This window comes from Cyanistes caeruleus, chromosome 13 (assembly GCF_971803275.1).
Source record: "Cyanistes caeruleus chromosome 13, bCyaCae1.hap1.1, whole genome shotgun sequence".
Taxonomy (NCBI): Eukaryota; Metazoa; Chordata; class Aves; order Passeriformes; family Paridae; genus Cyanistes; species Cyanistes caeruleus.
This window is the reverse complement of record NC_141713.1, coordinates 10680280-10701507: the sequence shown is the minus strand read 5'-3', so window position 1 is coordinate 10701507 and position 21228 is coordinate 10680280. Positions and strand designations below refer to the sequence as shown.

The window sequence follows — 21228 nt, the reverse complement described above, 5'->3', positions numbered from 1 at the left end:
TATTTTCCTAAACTTTCCCTCCATTAACTGTGTGGTTATTTAGCTCTTTACCACTGAAGTGATGCTTTTTCCCCTACTCAGAACACAGCAAGAAAACCTTTTACCCTGCCAAGTCTAAAAAACTGACAGATTCATTTTATAATTTGAGAGCTCTCATCCAGAAAGTAACTACTGTATTTTAACGTGTAAAGTACGTTTAAAGGAACACATGTGAGCTGTGTATGTGTACTTACTAATTTCCCCTTAGATTTTGATGGGGTTTTTTTCATTGTTGCAAACATTTTACATTAATCTTCTGGATTTAGAGAACATTTGTATAGTATAATTTGTAACAAATAAGAGTTTTGTATCTATCAATACTGCTCATAGCCTTGAACTGAAGAAAGTTATATTTTGTCTACTATTGATTGTAGCAAAGGAATTAATTTGGTTTCATTTCGTAAAAGGAAAAACAAACAGACATGAATGTAACATCTTTGGCCAGATTCTTTTAACATGAGTGTTTTTGTGGTTTATGGATTCCTACTTTGAAAGGTTGTCTCCAAGTGTCCAAGACAAAATAACTATGTGTCCTAGTTGGAAGGAAACATCTTTCCTTTGCAGCTGAATTGTCCCATGTCTGGCAAGCACAGCAGCTATCCAGTGCTGTCTTACTAACACACCTCAGTCCGGATGACAACCTTCCCACCTGCTTAGCTTACCCTGTTTTCACTGCCAAGTTCCAGGCACCCTTCCTTAGGGTGCAGGACAGCATCAAGGAATCCCACTTGTCAGGTTTTCACAGCAGCAAACACAAAAACACTGGTCTCACTAACCTATGCTCCTAGGAGTTACTGCTGCCAAGCTGATCAACATTACAGGTAATTCAAGCCATTTAAATTCTTCAGGAGTATTTTTCTTCACTCTGTGATTCTGTATCTTAGCAACGTATATAGGCTGGAGCAGTCAAAAGGAGGCATTTTGTTAGGGGAGAAAGTATGATATTTCAGTCCTGTTCTTACCTTTCTTCTCAACTTGCATTTAAGTCATTAGTAATGTGAGAAAACTGAAAAAGGAGCTGTGACAATGTCAGGAAATCATGTGTTCAGCAACAGAGAACTCATTGCTCTCCCTGGACATGAAGAGGAGGTGACTCTACTCATCTTGGTGAGGGTTATTTTGTTTGGGATGGGATTTTTTGTCTGGTTAGTTGGGTTTTAGTACTAATCATATCAATTAAGCTATTACAAGTTCTCCAGGAAAAACTGGATAAAACTCACTGCCTGGAAGACTGCTACCTGATATAAAGCCAAATTGCTGCACCAGGGAGGCAGCAAGGTACTGGGTTTTTTTGTTGAAAATCATTCCTATTGTACACTGTTATCAGTTTCTAGCCAAGAAAGGTTTTAAGAGTGGCTTTTAAGAGGGCCTCATATTTCTGGAAGCCTGACAGAGGTGTCCCACCCTAGGTCACCTGCAAAGAGCCCCCAGACTGCTGTTCATATACTTTCTCAAATGGCAGCTGAGTAAAACTGACTAATAGTCAAAACAGGCAAGCTTTCACTTGTATCTTGAGCAGGCTGGAGGTCTGCTGTGTTGGAGAAAGAAGCCTCTGTTTGCATTTACTTTTTATTTGGATGACCTTTGAGATGCTTAGCATTTATGGGGCAGCCTGGACTGAGCAAAAAAACATACCTCATGCACTTCCAGGTAGTTTGGATCCTACAGCAGGATTTTTAGTTTTTCAATTTTGTCAGCTCCTGGCTACCTGCTTGCCAACAGAACCTGCCTATTTATTTTGACATCATTATTTTCTGCTAATAAAGTTGATTATAAAACTATGACAACCTAAACTAATAACAATAGTAAAAAATTGGACTCTACGTCTGTCCCTCTCCTCCTGAAGTTTGCTATTCAAATGTACAGAACTAATGTACAAGGCATGGCTGGATATTTATTACAGCATGCAAATGATCACTGATTCCAGGGCTGCATACAAGCTAAATGAAAAATTATTACTCATTTGCAATTATTCCAGGAAATCTTGAGTAGCTGCCAAAATAATAGAACAGCTGGATGAGAAGAGGGATAGGATCAGTTTAAGCTGGCACTCAGGCTAAAGAAACTCAAGCAAAGTCATAGCCATGGGTGTCTGGAAGACTCAGCTTTGTCCCACTGTGGAGTGGTGGGATAAAGCTGAATCCCACACTGTGTTGTGTGCACAACAACGTGCGTTGTTACATGCAGCAGCATCTGCCCAGAAAATGAGTTACTCGTCCAGTTTCCATTGGAGAACACCAAGTGCCTCTAGAGCCACAGATCAGCAAAAACACCACCACATCAAAATCAGAATCAGTGATAGGTTTGGTAATCAAGACACTGTTCTTGATACTAACCCAGGTTATAAATTACATGTGGAGTTCATTAAAAATACTGTGACAGCACAAATAGAGTAGATGGGAAGAAAGCTAAGGCCTAAGTCATATCTTATGATGCCTTAGGATCTCCCTGGATAAATCCTTTTCTCCTCACACCTTTGCTTATTGATCTCTACCTTCTGGACCACCAAATTTTAATCTCCAGGTGTGCTGTCTTCTAGCAGGCAATGGTAGAAGTGATTAAATATGAGGTTGAAAAATTCATATGAAACTTTCTCACTTCTAATGAACAACAGAGAAATAATTTGAACTATATTTAACTGGTAAAAAAGAAAAGTGCTTATAAGTTCGACATTAGAATCAAAATTACACCTAAGAGCAAAGCTTCTGGCTTAGCACTATAAAGCACATGCCAATAGTCCAGGGAAAACTATTCTTCAACTCCATTATAGGTCTATTAAGTTGCTTCTTCTGCTGATAAAAGTGCATTCCACAGTCTCATTGGTCTGTGCATATTCCCAAAGTCTGGTGCTGTTGCTGGCAAAGCTTTATTATATTCCTACATTACATAGAGCACTGTGCAAATGCTAAACAAAAGAAAATAACATCCAACTGCTAACAAAGACATGTTTGGTATTCAGATTTCTCCCTTTTCCCATAGCCAAAGTGGCAGTCAGACAAAGGCTTCCTCTGAATTCTTGCTCATTGTGTGAAGAACAATTCAAATGATCACCAAGTGGTATTAATCATGGCCTTCCATAGCTCTATAGCTAATATCTTTAAAGTAATCCTGCATGCTAAACATAATTTCCAGCAGCTGAGAACTGAAACTGATAGCCCTGTTCAGAATGCTAAGGGTATTGGCATTGCTTTAAAACTATACACAACTGAACAGTTTCTATGCACAGACATCTTCAAGAAAAGTCAGAGGATTGCATGTTTTAATAGCTATGGAAGTATTTTATCCCCTCTGAAAAACATATTTGGGTTCGTGTTTATTAATGCCCAATACTCAAGGTCAGAAAGAACATTCATATATTTGGCCAGAAGCATTGCTTTGCAAGAGATCAGGATGCCAGAAAGTTACACTTGATCAACAGTAGGTGCCCAGGGGATTTGAATGAAAACATTTGTAAGTATTAAATCAATAGCTGTCAAGATTCCTCTATCTATAAATCCAGTTGGTTTTAGTAAACATTTGTTGAGTGGTTTTAGTTCACCTAAGGAAAATATATTGGAATTATAGTTTTTTATGCATTTCTGGGACATGAGCTCACAAATTGCCAAAGAACTTTGGCACAATTAAAAGGAGTGAGAGTCAGACAGATGCTTCAAACACTAGTCAGGGCAAATTTTGAATGTTTGCCAAGTGAAATGCAATTGATCAGGGTCTGTGCACTATTTACTACTGAGAGATGACAAAAATCTGTCTAAGGAATAATTACTGAGAGAGACAGCTGTGGGGTGGGACGCAGCATTGACCTCATATGATCTGCATACGAGAAGTCATTAATATAGAATTACATCTGAGATATAATGTAGTCTTAAGACTGAGGGACCTTCTCTCAGAGTTCCTTTTTTCCATCAAAATGAAACATAGAATGCTTCTATTATTCCAGAGGCTCAAAGTTATTCCTAAGGGCAAGAACTAGTCAGCTATGTCATACTCTCCCCAGGGATGCTGTGGAAACCCCTCTGGCTTCATGAAGACAAAGAAAGGAAAAAGCACAGCACAGAGAACAGCGCGGCATTGGCTGGTAGGTTGAATAGATGACCTGACAGGTCTTTTCCATCTGTAATTTTCTTCTGTAGCTTCGATTCTGAAGGCCCTGTGGATATGCACAATGCTCTTGCTTTCCTGGAAGCCTTAATAAAGATGTAGTTTGGAACTCAGAAATACAACAAATACCACTGAGCAAAATATTCTAGTATGGGGTGAGAGGCAACAAGAATGCCAGTGGGAACATGCCCCATCATGCTAGTTGGGTTTATTCTGGCCTTTAACACCAGGATCCCCTGAAATACTTGCATCAATACATTCTAATTGCAGTGGTTGTCAGCATGCTGCTTCAATGCAGAAAACCCCTGATGCATAACTAGTTATTGTACTGTTTACCCAAGATAATGTTTGGATTTATAAGCCATGTCTGGCCTGGTCCTGAGATTTTGGTTCATTAGGAGATGCAGAAACTAATCTAGATATCCTCACTCTGCAACAAACATGTCAGTATTTCTTAGTCTTCACCTAGTCTGCTTACCAGAAGCCTCTTCTCTATAGCACATCCACTTGTAAAGCTGGTAGAAGCTCACAAAAGCCTTTGTCAGGTTTATTTATCAGTCTGAAGACCAGACTTTCTACTTTACCCTGTTGCCACTGAAATTACTTAAGGGGCAAACACAATTCCAGTTCTGCCTCAGAGTACAGCAGGAGGATTCACAATCTCTCTTGTCACCCAAAACTTGGTCACTTGCTTCTCCACAGCATATACATCAAAAGCCCCTAAGGCAGAACCAGTTTGTGAGCAGTTTCTGTTGGTCCTTGGAGCTGAGTTCCTCAGCCAGCAGTCAGATTTCCAACAGTTTGCAAAGCTGAAAGATATTTTGCCAATACATCAACTAGATGAAATATCATAGCATGTAGCCTACAGCAACCAGATCTGAATCTGGAAATCTGGCCTTTGGAGGACTGGTGGTACCAGAGGAATATTCTGACTCAGCTGGAGCAGCTTCTCAGATCTGAAGGAAACTTTGCCCAGTGGGAACTCACAGCAGGTCACAGCTCAGTTTCTCATGAGATTGGCCACATCTGTTCTCTTTTATGCAAGAGAAACACTTCATTAGGGCCCTGTGTAACCTTCTGTTGGGCAATACTGGGCACTCCTGGTTTCATCAAAAGATGAATCAGTGGGTTCCATTATTGCTTCATACCTCAACAGTAAAGTTTTGGGTGGGTTCTTGGACAAGAATCTTGGCTCTGAAAGTCATGTTTGATATGGTAGCCTTGGACACAACCATACAATAATTCAAGCACTTCTTACAAAGCACATGTGTTTACTTACATCAATAAGCATAAAATGAAAGCCAACACTTTTGCTATTGTCTAAAACAGAACACCTCAACACTATTAAATCTCTTGGAATTCAGGGGGATCTACATAAATGTACCCCTGCTATGTGACTTAGGAAAATATCTTAAAATCCAGACCTTCCCATGTGTTGTAGAATGGCCCTGTGGAAAAACCTCCTCCAGAATTGAAAGCTGAGTGTTAGGGTCCACCACAGGCCAGTATCCCCGATATTCAGTGGATCAAACTGCACACATATGGAAGGCAGAACAGAATCTGGCACTTAGTAACATTTAAGTTGCTCTTTTTAAAGGCCATGTTGGTATCTTTTTGAATGTTTCTTATGAATCTAGCAATTTATTTCTTGGCTCTATCACAATCTAGTTTACTCTCCAGAGTAAATTTGGAGTCTGAATGCAGCAGCATTCTGTTACCAATCTCACTACAGAGAAAAGATCTTGGTGCTGAAATAGTTTTGTTTGTTTGTTCCCATTCTTACCTTAATGTAATATTGCTGCTATATTTTGTGTTCCAGAAAGCATCAGGGACTGTGGCTTCATAGCTGTCTCTTTCCACTAAAAGTCTCACACAGATGACACACCCTAGCAGTGCTGGGCCTGAGCTTGGGAACATCTGCCTGTTCCAAAACGCAGAGTTCCCACATAACTGCATAATTCGCTGCTATCGAGTTACTGGGCTAGCCACAAATTGACTAATGCAATAGTCATCAAGGATCAGGAGTTTGGAGCATGAGTGCTTAAATTTCAGGGGAGGGTGATCTGTCCTTTAGTATCAAGAGCACTTTATCAACACACAAATGAGAAAAATTCCCCATCTGCCAGACACAAACAGTACAAAAAGAAAAGGGAATCTACATATAGACTTTAATTTGCAGTAATGTACCCTAGACAGGGCCTTCCAAAATCTCCAGTGATGTTTGTGCCATGGGTGCTTCCCCAGCTGTGGGGAAAGGCCAAGGATAGGAGAACAGCTGGAACTTGGGACTGCAGAACTTTGGTTGCCTTACTGTGACTGAGGAATATCATTCTCAGAATGGATATTGCTCCCTCTCCCTTCATGTTTTCAGCATACAAATTAAACAGCAACAGCAGTCAAGAGAAACTCCTTTTCCCCCACATACATCACTGATAAAATACAACTTTTCTAAGAAATCCTTTCAGTCTTAGAAAACAAAATTAGTCTTTTTTTAAGCTAGAAGGATCTTCCAAGTTGCTCCTTAAATTTCACATGACTGGTTATTTCTCATAGTCTTCTAGCAACCAAATTGGCCCATAACCCACAGAGACTATGCTCCATCTATAACAGCAGGTTAGATTAGAGGAAAACAGAATTTACAACTTCAGTAGTTCAAAGTCCTGAACACACTGATGATGTTCTCTTCACCAACTCAGCAATGCTACAAACACTCAGGAAGCAGGGGAATGAGAACAGGCTCTATTGGCTGCAGCTGTTTGCACCTGCCAGTCTCCTACCTTTGTCAGTGTCACAGAATCATAGAATGCTTTGGGTTAGGAAGAACCTTATGACCTAGTTCAAACCTCCTGCCATGGGCAAAGACACCTTCCACTAGACTAGGCTGTTCAGTGCCCCATCTAAAATTCCTCTGGGCAATGATATATACACCAGCATGAGTATCTGGTGATGATCTGCAAATGACTGCAGAATAAAAGACAGTCTGATTTCATTGATGGGAAACTAGTAGGGAGGGTTCATTGAAAGTCTGACTGTGCTCTACTGGAGCTGCTAATCCACTCTGTTGTAATCTGTTTCCTGAAAAGGGTTTTCTGAATATTAAACCACAATATCTAAGCTAGAAAGTTATTTTACAATATATCATCCTTCTCTGGATATTGCAATACCAGCAATCATTCATATTATTTGATTTGCATAGTAATCAGTGAGGAATGTAGTCCTAGAACTTTTTCTCCAGCTGGCTGTTGCATTCACTACATTATTTTATCTTCTTCACATGAAAATGCTTATGATTTCATCTAGAATTAATTTATTGAGTCTGCAACCAAAACTCATCTTAGTGGCATATGTAATAAATAAATTTTGGAAGAATTTTAACACCATTGGACTGCCACTCTCAGGGACAGAGAAGTTTTTATTGCTTGAAGTGAGCAAATAAACACATTAAGCTTCCCCAGTCAGGCAGAGACAATAGGACTACAAAGATTTCATGTACTTACTGTGGACTTCATTGAATATGTTTCTTTCTTTTTAATCCTTCACTGTCTCACAGTTTGCAATTACCTCTGTCTTCCGAGCTACCACCAAGATACATTTCATATGCCTGTTTATAACACATTTAGTTATTTGAGCTCCTTAAGCTCCCAGTGCCATAAGCACAGCTCACCTTTCCCCACCCATGTATATATCTACTGATGTTAACTGTTTTGTCTTAATGTCCTGAACATAAATTGAGACTACAATGTTAAACCAAGTCCCAGAATAGATTGTAGACACACAGTTTCCTTCTGCCTGCTCTGCAAGAGTATAAGCAAGCACTGGTTTTTTTTGTGCTTATACCTGAACATGCAGTACAGAATTAATAGATCAGTTTATATTCCTATAGTTCCTGAAAAGAAATATTTCTTCATGCCACCTGTTTCTTCTGACCTGAAGGGACAATATCCTGGGGAAAAGTGTGAAGGAATTCACATGCTAAGCTGAGTGGCATCATTTTGGGCACTGTTTCATTCTTTAGAGCACTGATTATGATGCCGTGTACTGTCAACAATCTCTGAAATTACCGTAAAAATCAGAAGGAAACTGATTCAAAGGAGCAAAAGAGGAAATAAAAATAATGGATTGAGTTTCAGAATCCAACCTGGCTCTAAGTAAAAACCTCCATGGTATCACACCACAAAGCGGTTGAAGGACTTTTTTTTTTACATTATTATTAAAAAGGCATTAACTGCATTTTAGTTGGGGTAAAGTAAGAAACAATTTTCCTAATTAGCTTCTATAATGAAAGACAGGAGTGGAAAGGAACCTTATGTATAGCACTGAGATTGAAATTGTGTCAAGTCCTGTTCAGTGGAACTTCCACAGTCAGTATAAGCCATGAGCTAACTTTAATACTCACTGTTGCTTTCTCTGTGTATGTATTTAAATGTCTTCTAGTAAAATTGCAAAGCCCAAAGCCACTGGTCAGCATCAGCCAGACTGAAGCAAGAGCTAAATGTCAACCAGCTGCTGAGCTTATAAATGCCTTTCAGGAAAGAAGGCAGAAGAAGAAGAGGCTGGATTAGTTGGTATCCAGATGAAAACAAGCAGGATGAGCTTCACCTGTATTGGACAGCAGTTTTAGGGAGGAGCTGCTACTGCATGTCCTTGTGGGCACTAGACCTGACTGAGCCTTGGCTCTTCCTAAACATAAAAGTCTTTCCTTTAGGGTGCCAGACTGCTCTTATTTCAGATTTGAGCTCCCACCCCAATATTAGTGTTGAAAGAGCTCCATATATCAGAAATCCCACAGAACAGTTTAGAGATGAGTTCACCTGTGATCAGGAGGAGGGCAACTCTAAAAGAGCTGTCAAAGAGAAAAATGTTTAAACCAAAAAACGGAGAAAACCTTTCAGTCAGCTTAGCAAATAGTAAGGTATGGGAGAGTTGGCAAAACAAGAAACCAGTGGAACAGCTCCTACATAACAGCAATTAACTTCTTTAGTTGATCTTACTTGTTAATTTACTCAGGTAGATGGCAAAATATTGTCACTAGAGGTCACGTGTGCAGGGGTGACAGGAAAGTGTAAAAGCAGGAGGCAGTTAAATAATAGCAAAAGAGGTGGACACAGTGCCAGGTCCAGCTAATGAAACTGCCTAAATTTATAGCTGGATAAAATATATTAAGTTTTGGGTCATTTGAGTTCTCAAGTGACAGGTCAGATCTGTGGAGTGGCAAGCACAGCATCATTACTGCAATAAGCTTTGGCAAACTTGCCTGCCCTTATGTTTAATAACATTTAATTTTATAAACAGTTCTAGATGACAGCAAGTGGCTGTTTAGTCAATTGAATGCACACAAAGTGACTCTGGAGGCTGGATTTCTGGCACTGGGTTGAGGCATTACCGGGTGGGTGGGATATCTCTCCCTCTCCATACATAAAAATTTACATCTGTGTGTAACTTCTGCTCTGGCCCTCTGGGAGCTCAGAGCAAAGCTCCACTGACCTATGAAATTCGGCTTCTGAGCCAAAATATCTGCACAGCACCTATCTCACATGCAGGCCTGTCAGGACTGCCAAAGTGATACTCTCATACCTATCTGAGCACCTCCATTTGAGCAGGACACAGGCTCAGCTAAGGAAGCACCAGGGCTCTTCTCTGCTCTTTGTTTTCCTTTCCTCTGCTGGAGATGTGGATGGCTGTGTTGAACATCCCAGGGGCACTTTGAGGATTCAGGGTAAAATCTTTGTCCAGAGAAATCGATGGGAGTTTTGCCACTGGCTTCGGTGGGGCCAGACTCCATTCATAAAGTGTTGACTGTTTTAATAGATTTACCAGCCCTGCAGGCAGCCCATACAGAAGTGTAATAGATATTGCACTCCTGCTTCTAGAAATGAATCCCCTGGCTCAGGCCAAGGTCTGCAGAGAGCAGCCTCCCTGTGCCAAGCCCTTCATCTGGGAAACCTACCAAGCCAGTACTGCACTGTAAGTTTGCAGCTGAGTGGGACTGACTTGTACCTCCACCACAGCAGCATAACCATATGTACTGCCCAGCTCTGGGAAAAGCCAAAAGTCCCATGGAGGTGTAGCCCAGGTGGTTCTGCTTGCAGTGGGCTGGGTCCTCAAGGAATAGCAGCAAGGGTGGACTTTGCCAGCCTGCACCATGGCCAAGCTGGCCCTCAGCAACCTCAGCACAAAGCTGGCTGAAGCCACCATCCAAGCCAGCAGCTGCACAAGCGAAGGGATGGAGCCTGGCTCAATACAGGGCCAGGCCCCTGCTGCACCAGCCAGCACTGACCCTGAACTAAAGCTGCAGAGAGACTGTGGTCTGAGTGCTGCCTGCCATGTGTACTGCTCTGGCACTATGGTCGCTTTATTTAAAAAGAAAAAACGGAGAGAGGGAATCCTGCTCCATTGTCCTACTAGAAGTGGAAGAGGGCTGAAGTAATTCCAACCAAACTCCAAACAGAAACTCCTCCCAGGCGGAGACATTTTTCTGTCAGAAAGCCCTGGGAGAATTTTTACAGCTGAGCAATGAACTCTTGAAACAGAGGTTAAGGACCTCACTAGCTCCAGGCTTTTAATACAAGGAGCAGCAGAGAGCAATGGATACTCTTTAATGTGTAGGAATGTGTCAGACTGATGGGAGGCTGGATGTACTGGGGAAAGGAGCGGGTTAATTACCATAATTTCCCAACAAACATTTCCTAATATTGTCACTTTTTACCCACAAGTTACAATTTCTGTTACTATAGAAGCAAGATGTTGATACTGGATTCATTTTCTGGGTTTTATTCCTTTTTGTCATTTTTCCCATGAACTAATAAGCCACAGTGGATTTGAAAGTATGAGCAAATGTGAACACTATACAAAGCACTTTTATGTTCTATTGACATTTTCTTCCCACCCTAATAATTTAGAGCTGTTAACGTTAAAAAAAAAAAAATTAAGATGATCATACTTCCCATCACTTTCATTTCCCATGTTTATGAAGGAAGAATTGTGAGTAATTTCTCATAGTTATTGTTTGCAGCACAACACATGGTCTCAATTACTGGGATGAGAAACACTGAGAGGGTATTGGTGAAGATAAATTATTTATCTGTGTGTTTCATTCAAAATTCGTTTTCCATGCCATAGTTTATATTACTTTGATCAACATCATCTTTCTTATTTGACTTTATAAACATAATTCAACTATTCTGAGCAGGACCCTGGGTCACGAGAGATCAGTCTGCTGACATATTTCTGGAGCAGTGAAGCATAAGCACAGTGATCCTTCACCAAAACTACTTTCTGATAAAACTACTTTCTGATCTACCAAAGAAGGGCAGATCTGGACTAATCTAGAGTAATGGAACACAAAATAACCCTTGGATTTGATTTTGTTCTCATTTCCAAGTAAATAAAAAGAGACAACAGTTAGTGTCAGGATCCATTGCCACATAGAACATAATTCCCTGCATTAATATGTATTTTCTTTCTGGCACTTGGAGGTCCTTCACTTGCCTTTGCACTACTGCCTTGAAAATGCCATTTCCGCATTAATGACCGGAGTTGGTGCAGGCCCATGGCTGAAGTCTCTGCATGGGAGCTGTCTCCAGGCAGCTCTGTTACAGCCTTGGGGCACTTTGCTCTTGCTGCTCAAGCAGAGGCAGGTACCATTGCCATGTGACTGTGCTGAACCAGCACATGCTATAGAGAGGCAGCTTTAGCACAGGTCACAGCAGCTGGGATGTGGCAGAATAAGTGGATTTGTCATTCAGGGCTTGATTGTTGCAGCAGATTTGAAAAGTGTGTCTGGCTGAGACAGGCTGGTGGCACTGCTGAGACTGGCAGCAAATAACATTTGGTTAATTGCTGATTTTTCAGAGTGGGATTTCAGCTGACACCAAATACAGCATTACTTTCTTATTTTCTTACCCTGCCTTCCCAGCTGGTGCTCAAAGACAATGTTCAGCTACTTCTCTTGTAGGACTGCTCTTTGTTAGAGATCATGCAGGACATGAGATATTTAATGCTTAGGGGGTTGACGGGGAGGTCCCCCTGCATAAATCCTTTACCAATTCTCTATTTTTTAAATAAATTCCAGGCTGGTCTGTGGGGAACTCAAGACTGTGCTGTTTGTTAGCACAAATGAGCCCAACACAAATAGTTGGTCTTTTTGACCAGAGGGTTGTGCAACTCCACCAGACTTGGCCATCAACCCAGGCCTGGCAGTCGCATTGGGACCCACAATTTCCTCCCATGGTTTTATCTGTGCTGCAGAAAACACTTTTGTTCCCAGCATATTTTGGGATGTAGGAGTGTGGACTTTGCCTACGTATGGGTCACAACATGATCTTTAGTAAATTCAGTCTCCTAAATGACATAATCATATTATAGGGCAAATGTATAACAGACAAATTCACACAGCTAGCTTTGTCAAAGAGTGAACTTTTGAATTACAGTTCTGCGTCCTGTTTCCTTACCGTTGCTCTGAGCACATGTGTAGTGGATTTTCTCAGCCTTTTTTTCTCCCTTCCATTTCTGGGTGCTGCTTTCTGTCTTAAACCATGAAACACACAGATGATATATGGTTTAAAGACAAAGACCAGGTCTCTTCAGGACCTCCAGCCATCCTTCACTGAAATGTTTCCATGCCGTACAGCAGCTCTTATGGCCTGAGACTCCACCTGAGATTCTCCAGATTTGGCCTCAGTTGTATCATGCCACAGTTGTACCCAACAGCAGAATCTGTTGCTGATCTAAGACACAACAGCATCTCACTTCTGTGGAGCTTTGATGTAAGAGTTCTGCTAACAGAGGATCTCTGAGCTTTCCATCCTTTGTTGTGGCGACTTCTCCCCAGTGCTGTGAGGACACTGGGATCTTGAAAAAGTACTGGGACATCTTTCTGGAAGCATATGTGAAAAATGGAGGCAGAAACATTATAGCAAAAAGCTTACTGTGAAGGGAGTTCATGCCTTTGGCAAATACAATTTAAACATACAGAGTGGGAAATGTGTTAAATTCTGTTAAACCTGTCTTGATCACTTACCTTTTTGTTTTCAATTCAGTAAGTAAGGAATTATCTTTAAGGGCTTATTAATCTGCACATAATACTTGCTAAAGTCTCATAATGATCTGGACCTGGTGGGGTTTTTTTCTTTGGTTCATTTGGTAACTTCTTACCAGCCAAAGCCCTGTGTACTGCCTTGCAGTCACTCCTAAAGTGCTGGTTAGCTCAGGAGCATCAGTCCCAGGGAAGGCTTTGCATTAAGGCTGGCAGCCTTGTGCAGCTGAATAGCACAAAGGCAGATGGCTGGTGATGCATGTCAGAAAGTCTTCTGAGCGGCTGCCCTGCAGAGACAGTGCTACAGTGTTCATTCCCCTTCTTCTCTCTTCCAGATTCCTGTTGTTTCAGCTTTGCACTGATGTGAATAGAGGCTGGTCCCTTCATATTCCTTGTCTGCTCTGCACTGACACCTTCCTCTCTTCCTCCCCGTCCCTTCTATCACAGGTTTCTCAAAGCAGGAGCAACTTGTGCTATCACCTTCTTCTCTGGACCCACCACTTACATTACCAGTCCATATTCTGCCTGATTTTTGACTCCAGTTCCTGCTCAAATATTTTCCATCTACAGCTTACATTTGATGCAAAACAAATTTTGTGATAAAGAGGTTTAAAATTTTTTAAAACATACTTTTTTATTTTAAAAGGTAACTTTGTATCAGAAGATTCCTTTAAAATGACTGAAAATCTGAATTGACAAGTGTTTTCCGCTCTCTTCCATCTTTAAGGTATCTGTGCTATGGCAGAGTTGGCAGCACTGAGAAGCTGAGACCCATAATCATGTTGGGCACCTCTCGACTGAGGGAACTGGCACCACATCACTGTGAATCTCAGCATTTCAGGTAGGAAGTCCATTTCCCCACTATATGCATGGATGTGAGCTGTGTTTAAATGCAATATGGGGATAAGACTACTGGTCTCATCTCCTACCTAAACTTACTCATTAATCACCTTGTTAGCTGAATTTACTCATCAAAATGTAAACATACATTAAGGATTGGATCAAAGCCAAACTTGAAGTCAGTGCACTCCAGGCTTGGAAATTGCACATGCAACTTCAACTTAAGAATCTGGGGAAGACTTAATTGGATGGTTTAGTGGAGCAGCACAAGAAACCAGACCATGCACAGCATCACCTGCAGGGGGGGAACAGATCTCAATGCTGATACAGCATAACAGGCATGTGCTCAGGGCAGGGCTTTGGGCTCCCACACTGTAAACCAGTTCCTGCGTGACTTGTCTTGAGACTCACCTCTTAGCTGTGATTGTTTTGTTTTTATGGTCTAAACTCAGAATCAAAGTGAAACTCAGCCAAAGTGCCAAGATTTCCTGGTTACAGGTTAAAACCAAGCAAAGAGTCCATGGTTGGTATGGTTTCAACCTAAAACAATAAATCATTTTTTATTCACCTAAAGTTTATTCCAAATTTACTCAAAACTTGGCCTAGATTTGCCTGAAACTTGGCCTATTATTCCTTGAAACTGAGCCCAGCTTCAGAGAGGCTCATGAACCTCCACAAACCTGGCCCAAGACTTGAGTTTGTAATGAAACCCAAAACCAGGGGAGTTTCACCTGATTTGGGTTGGGTTATAGACATTTCTCACAGCTCTAGTATTTATTATGATTATAATAGCAACACATTTATACAGAGCTGCAAGCACTTACAGAGAAGTCCAGACAGCTTTCCTACCTGTCTGACCTCACCAGCTCAATCATATACTGGACTGGAGCTACAGTCCAACTCAGCCCCAGATGGGCTGCTTAAAAAAATTATTTCTCCTGGGTTGTCAAAGACCCCCCCAAAATATATCACCCTGAAACACCTCACACAGAAATTAACCTAAATAAAGATAAAGAATCAACCTCCAAAGAAAACTAAGCAGTAGCCCTGTTTTCTGGGCTGGTTCATCCAGGAGCCTGAGAGGTAAGCCAGGAAGGCTGGCAGAGCCAAGGTCCTGCTCACCAGCAGTGTCAGTTTTGATTATCTCCATGCAGCCTGCTGGTCTGGATGCTTACCAAAAATCTTTTTTTGCAGTAAATTGCCAAAAACTGATACTTTTTTGTTGTTTTTTTTTTTTTTAAAAAACGGGTGAGGCTGCACCTGCACCATCCTGGGTGGGGTACCTATGGGAAGAGGATCTCCAGGGGCTCCATGCTAGGGCACAGGGTCATGCTCCTGACTTTCTGAAGAGTGTGGGGAGTGGCCAGGGCTCCAGCAGACTCCGTCTGAGATGCATTTTAGTGGAGAGGGGCAGTTCCCATGGCTTTATATCAGCTGGGGCTGTCATGGCTGAAGGGCCCCTGTGGCTTCTTGTCCTCCTCTCCAGGGACACCTCAGTAGTTTGGAGTTACTCCTGGCAGAAGGGCCACTGCCTGTGAGCTCTCCCAAACCAAAACATCTGGTTCTCAGTTCCTGTCCTGTAAAACAAGGATGACAAACACATCCCAACCTCACAAGGGTGTAGTAAGGAACATCCTACAGCCCTGGGAGCCATAGAGAAGCTCATAAACAAACAAACCTGCAGATGTGAGAGCCAAACCAGGGAGAGGCTGGGACAGCGCTGCTGCCACGTGCAAGGGAAAGGTCCAGCCCAAGAAAGGGGAAAAGCCCTTCCTGGGTACTTAACAAAGACTTTCCACAGCATGACTTTGGCCTGGAGGTACCGAGCTAAACAGTATCTGTCTAGACTCTCCAGACAAAACCACCTACAGTTCTATGTGCACAAATGGGCACATGTCTAAGCAGGCTGAGGATTTGGCTGTACACAAGCAAGCAGCAATGGCACATGCTGGACTGGCTGGCACCAGCACCAGGCTGCAGACCAGCTTTGCCAGCAACTCCCACTAGTCAGGCAGCCTGGGGCTCCACAGACACTTTCTGTTGCATGGCACAGTAGAAATAGAAAGATCTCAAAATACAAAAACAAACACTTTGTTGACCTCTTTGGCCCCAAGGTTCCTCTCCTGAACTCAATGGGAAGCCCATAACTGAGAAATTGGCTTGGGTGTGATATTCCTCAAAAGCATTTGTTATGAGGGTGTGAAATACTTGGCAAGTTTTAAGGACAACAGAAGCAGATTGTTGGAATTTGTCAGAGCTGAAGTCATCTACATCTTCAACATTTTTGCTGCACAGAAAGAGGGTCTCATCTTCAGGCAAACCAGAGCACACAGTCCACTCCAGAGGGATCAGACTTCAAAGTCTCCAGGAGCAGCACCAGCCTTGGGGAAGTGCTCACTGAATGGGCCTGCAAACAGAACCCTGCTGCCGACCACTGCCACCAGCCTGGCACCAGCAGTGCCTCTGCCTGCTCCAAGAGCAGCCTGGGCATGTCCACCTCTGTGAGGACAGCTGCTGGCCCCTGCTGCACCTGCCTGGGGACCTGCAAGGAGCAACTCAGAGGCACAAAGCACCAGGGATTGTGCAGAACCAGCACATGTGAGTGAAACAGAACATGCATTGAGGCGCTTTGGGCCACTGAATTACTGCAGCATTCTGCTCTCTCCCTATTGCTTCCCCTTTTGTTTCTACTGCAACCTCTACAATGATTCACGTTTTCATTGGTGTAAATGATGGCATACTTTGCCCCAAATCACACCTGTCTGCTCGCCCTAAGTTTTCACAGCATCCTGAACCAGCACAATCCTGCAGGTTACTGGGACACCCCCGACCTGTGGTGCCAATGGGGTCTGCTCACAGAGCCCTCCACTCAGATCTGTGTAACCACAGGAGCTCACACAGGGACTGCACAGTTCTCTGCAGGCATCCAACATGCTCAGGCCACAGGCAACACTAGAAGCTCTGGGATTTTCTGAACACAAGGGTTTTGGCCAAGTGCTATTCTGCCAAGATTGTGATAACATGAGGGCTTACTCTGGGCAAATACTCTGGTAGGACATTGCCAACCCAGATTTACTGGATTAATCTGGTGTACATCATATCTTGGCCATAGCTTCTGGCCACTCCTGCAAGCAGAAAAGCTGCAAGATTTGCTCTGGGAGGAGATCCTGGGTTCAGATGTTGCAGTTTTTTGAAACCGATGTGTCCCAGTAGCTCCTGTCCTACCTGGCACAGGGCAGCTGGGGAGCACTGAGAGGGATGCACAGCTCCTGCAGCTCCAGCTTCATCTAATGCTGAACTCTGACTTCCCTTCTATAACTGAAAAGACAAAATTTTCTCATAACAGTGAAGTAAGAGAAGCTCTCTCCTCTTTATCTGGTGCCTTCTTAGAAAGTAGCAGCACAACATAAGCAGTTAACCTTGCTAATTTGGGCAGAGATCTCCAGATCCACAAGAGTACTGTGAGGCTTTAATGGTTCAAGTGGCCACTCCTTCACAGACAACATCAATTTTTAAAAGTGGTGAGAAAGCTTTTGCAATGCCAGTGCCACCACCACCAGCTTGGGCTAGGGCAGCAGGTTTGGTGCCTTGTGATTCACTTACCTGTTGCGGTGCTGCTGGCAGAGACTGGCTGTGCCAAACTTGGGTCCAGGAAGGTACAGGCAGCTGCTGGACACGAACCGTGGCATCTTGCTCTCCAAACAGCTCAGGCCTCTCTGTGCTGAGGAGTCTTGACCTGATTAGCTCTTCCAAAGCACAAAGCTGAACTTGAATCACAGCATAGAATATTTATATTAGAGAAAACTTGAGTATGACCCTTCAAGACCTGCCATAAGAAAGCAAATACTTGGGGTTCTTTGAAAGTCAGCTTAAAAGAGACTGTGGAAAGAGTGGTGTTCTGCCAAAATACACGTGGGCTGTCAAGTTTACAAGATACTGTTACAACACACAATAAGAGAATGATTTTCTGTGTACAGTAACAAGCCATCTTTGTTAAACTGTTAACCAAAAATTAGATTTATTATCCATGCAATCATCCATGCAGAGTCATATGCACAATGCAGCGGAGGGAGCCACACTTATTTCAAATAATTAAGCATTTTGCTATTTCCTTGAATTTGAAAAATATCCTTTAATTGCATTTAGAAAGACCTCTACTTCAGTCTGTTTAGTGCTTAGAGTCATTCTGGGGTCCCACTATTGAATGAAATACAGCAGATTGCTTCAAAATCACACTGCAAGTTACAAACCACTTTTTAATTGCAGGTTTTGTGCAATGTTATTGTGCAACCTTTGTGCTTCACTGAGATGGCAAGGAAGCTGCAGAAATTCAAACTAATGGAAATAATCATACACATACAGCAACTAAAACCAAAATTAATATATCTGTTAAAGGCCATTGCTGCAAAGAGACAGATGAATAATGTACAAAAAAATGGATTTTTATGTGCAGATTGGTACAGCAAGACTGGGTTTTCCATTTTAAAATTACTAAAAGAGCTACTGTCAAGATTTCCTGTTTCTGAAGCATAACAAAGACAATTTGCAGAACTGTGTGGGCAACACTGGGGCTGCTGGAATACAGTCAAAGAACCTTTGGCATCATAAGGTGTTACATAGAGCTTAAATGTAAACCAACTCTCCTGGAGAGATTCCTGACAGGTCTTTCTGAAATCGTCTTTCTCAGTTCCTCTCAGTGTTTAGCAGCTGAGAAAAAATACTTAAATTGTACACTTCCCTATTAACTATACAATCATGCACACTGGCACTAAAAATCATTCCCAACCTGCTGATATAAAAGTGCCATTTACAACTGTAAAGTTCTGATTATATCTCGCCATAGTTATGCAACATGTGGAAAAAATACACTGTTCAACATTTTGGCACACTAATAAATAAAATCCAGACATGGTCTATTAAAAATATCAAAGTAATCCTGTGCACAACTTTCTTTTTTATATAGTTATATTTGTTATGCAGAAGAAATCACAGAGAACAATAATACAATTTGGGGTGAATTATAGGAGTACATTTCCCTTCCAAAGCTATTATAGCTCAATATATGTTCCCCCTATCAACTACAGTGCTGTCCCAGCAGCAGTTTCAGTGCTTCTTTCTTCCAGATTTTATAGCATCACACCTCAGTAAACGTTCTCTTGCTGCTAAAAGATACACAATGGCATTTGCATATACAAGAACACCCACATCACTGAATAATTCACATGATATTAAAACCCATCTACAACTTGTGATTCTGGTATTGGATTATTCCTCTTATCAGTCTTGATGTCTATATGACAGTAAAGTGTTGAAGTGGGGGTAAAAGAAAGGAATATCTTAAGGCAGTTTTAGCAAAGAAGAATTTTCACACTTAACTGTGTTTTCTGTATAATGATTTAACATCCACTTCTCCATATTTTGGCTATGAGATTACTTATTGATAGGACTACTCAGGTCATGTCATTGGAAATGTTCTCACTTCCTTTCTGGAACCACACAATAACTTGAGAGAGGTCCACTGCTGTTTACATTTGTGAAGGCTTCTGTACTTCTGTTCTTCCATTGCACGAAGAGTGAACAACAGCTCCTTCAAGGAGGAATTACCTGGACACACAGTCAGATACAAAGACAACCCTACTGACAATGCCTAAAGTATAAGAATGCAGTTGATCACACTTTTAGCAAGAACACAAGGCCACAGAATAAACTAAAAAAAAAAACTGTTTTATTGTGACATTTATGACATTGAACCCTTGTTGATATGAATGACTATGGGTACTCTTGACATGTTACAATATGTCATGGTGTAGGATGGCACTGATTGTCATCTGACTTTTGAGAATGTTTAATGGTCCCTACTGACCTCAGTGCATTTTGGCAAGTCACAGAAATTTTATCATCAGGTTTGTGTATACAGTTAACAAGTAGTTGGTCTTATAAGCACCATTACAAACCCTCACATTAAGGGTATTATTAATCTAGTTTACAAATGCTTCATTGATAAAAATAGCATGATTACAGTATACACACACTTAATTTACATGTAATGTATTATAGGCATAACTGAGATAAACTACTGAGCTAACTTTGGTTGATTGAAGTATTTAGACTGAATAATGGCAATTTTGGCTTCTAAGTTGTGTAAATATTACAGTGCATTTATAAATCTAGGTTGAAAATTTACTAGCACCAAATGGATATCATAAATGGCTGACCTAGTAAGTTGTAGTTGGAGAAGCGAAGTTTAAGAATTACAAAAATAGAGCTGTCCATTAGTTGAAAGCACATTCTTGTACCTCTGCTGAAATGATGACGTGTCTCAGCATCAGTGGCCAACTTCCAAGGATAAAAGTCCCAGTTTTCAAGATTCAACATATCAAGGTAGCTCAGCTACACGTAAAAGCCTGAGAAAGTGGTAGTTTTGAGCTCATGTATTCATCCTGTACCTTGTTTATGTAATAATATGATAGTGCTCGTTCATACAAATGTACTCATGTAAGATTGTACCTATGATATGAAGAATCTGATTGGGAGGAATATTCAGTCCTACCTATCTATCTTTGGTTTAATTATTTGGTCTTTGGTTGATGAATTAATGAAGCAATATCTGAATTTTCATTTTCAGGTTATCTCCCAGCTCACCACTGAGGTAGTCTTTGTCATGTTTTGCTTCAAGCTGGTTAAGTTCCTTCTTTTTATAGAGTGGAATACTACTGATTTGTAATGAATAATTTCCAGGCACTGGCTTCTTCTTTGTGAAATGAAGGTAACTTATCCCGTCCTTCTTATTGATTCTAAAGAAACCATCTTCATTTCCAGAGTCAATTAAATATCGGTTATGGTTTGTCAGTGTTGTGAGGGCAGGGAGCAGTTCCAGGATGCGATCTTTGTTACTGAGATCCGAGATGTTGATGGAGAAGACCGCTGCTTTCTCAATATCCCAGCTGGCAAGACTGATTGGCGGCTCCAGCTCTTGCTGATCCTGCACAAGAAGAAAGGACATCAGTTGGCTTTGTCAGAGAGCATTTCACACATGCTTCTTGCCCAGGTCACTCGTTACTAATCAGACAATTTTAAAAAAGAGGTTCTGTAACATCATCTGTCAAATCCACTCTTATGAGTCTCCGGATGAAGTACAGAGTTTGTCACCACCCCTGTGTGGGTAAGAGGAGCCTGAGACTCGTGATGGAAGTTTCTGTACATGGGCCTTGCTGCCT

General features: G+C 41.6%; 1 protein-coding gene across 5 annotated transcripts in view; it reads right to left on the bottom strand.

Annotated features, from left to right (window-relative positions):
* Window positions 1-19714: 19714 nt before the first annotated feature.
* Window positions 19715-21228, bottom strand: part of FBN1 (fibrillin 1) — a 145924-nt gene continuing 144410 nt past the window's right edge. For all 5 annotated transcript variants that reach the window (XM_086848332.1, XM_086848333.1, XM_023933994.2 and 2 more), the window contains one exon: window positions 19715-20993. In XM_086848332.1, coding sequence (XP_086704458.1) covers window positions 20604-20993 — 390 coding nt within the window. In that variant the 3' untranslated portion in view covers window positions 19715-20603. The remainder of the gene's footprint in view (window positions 20994-21228) is intronic.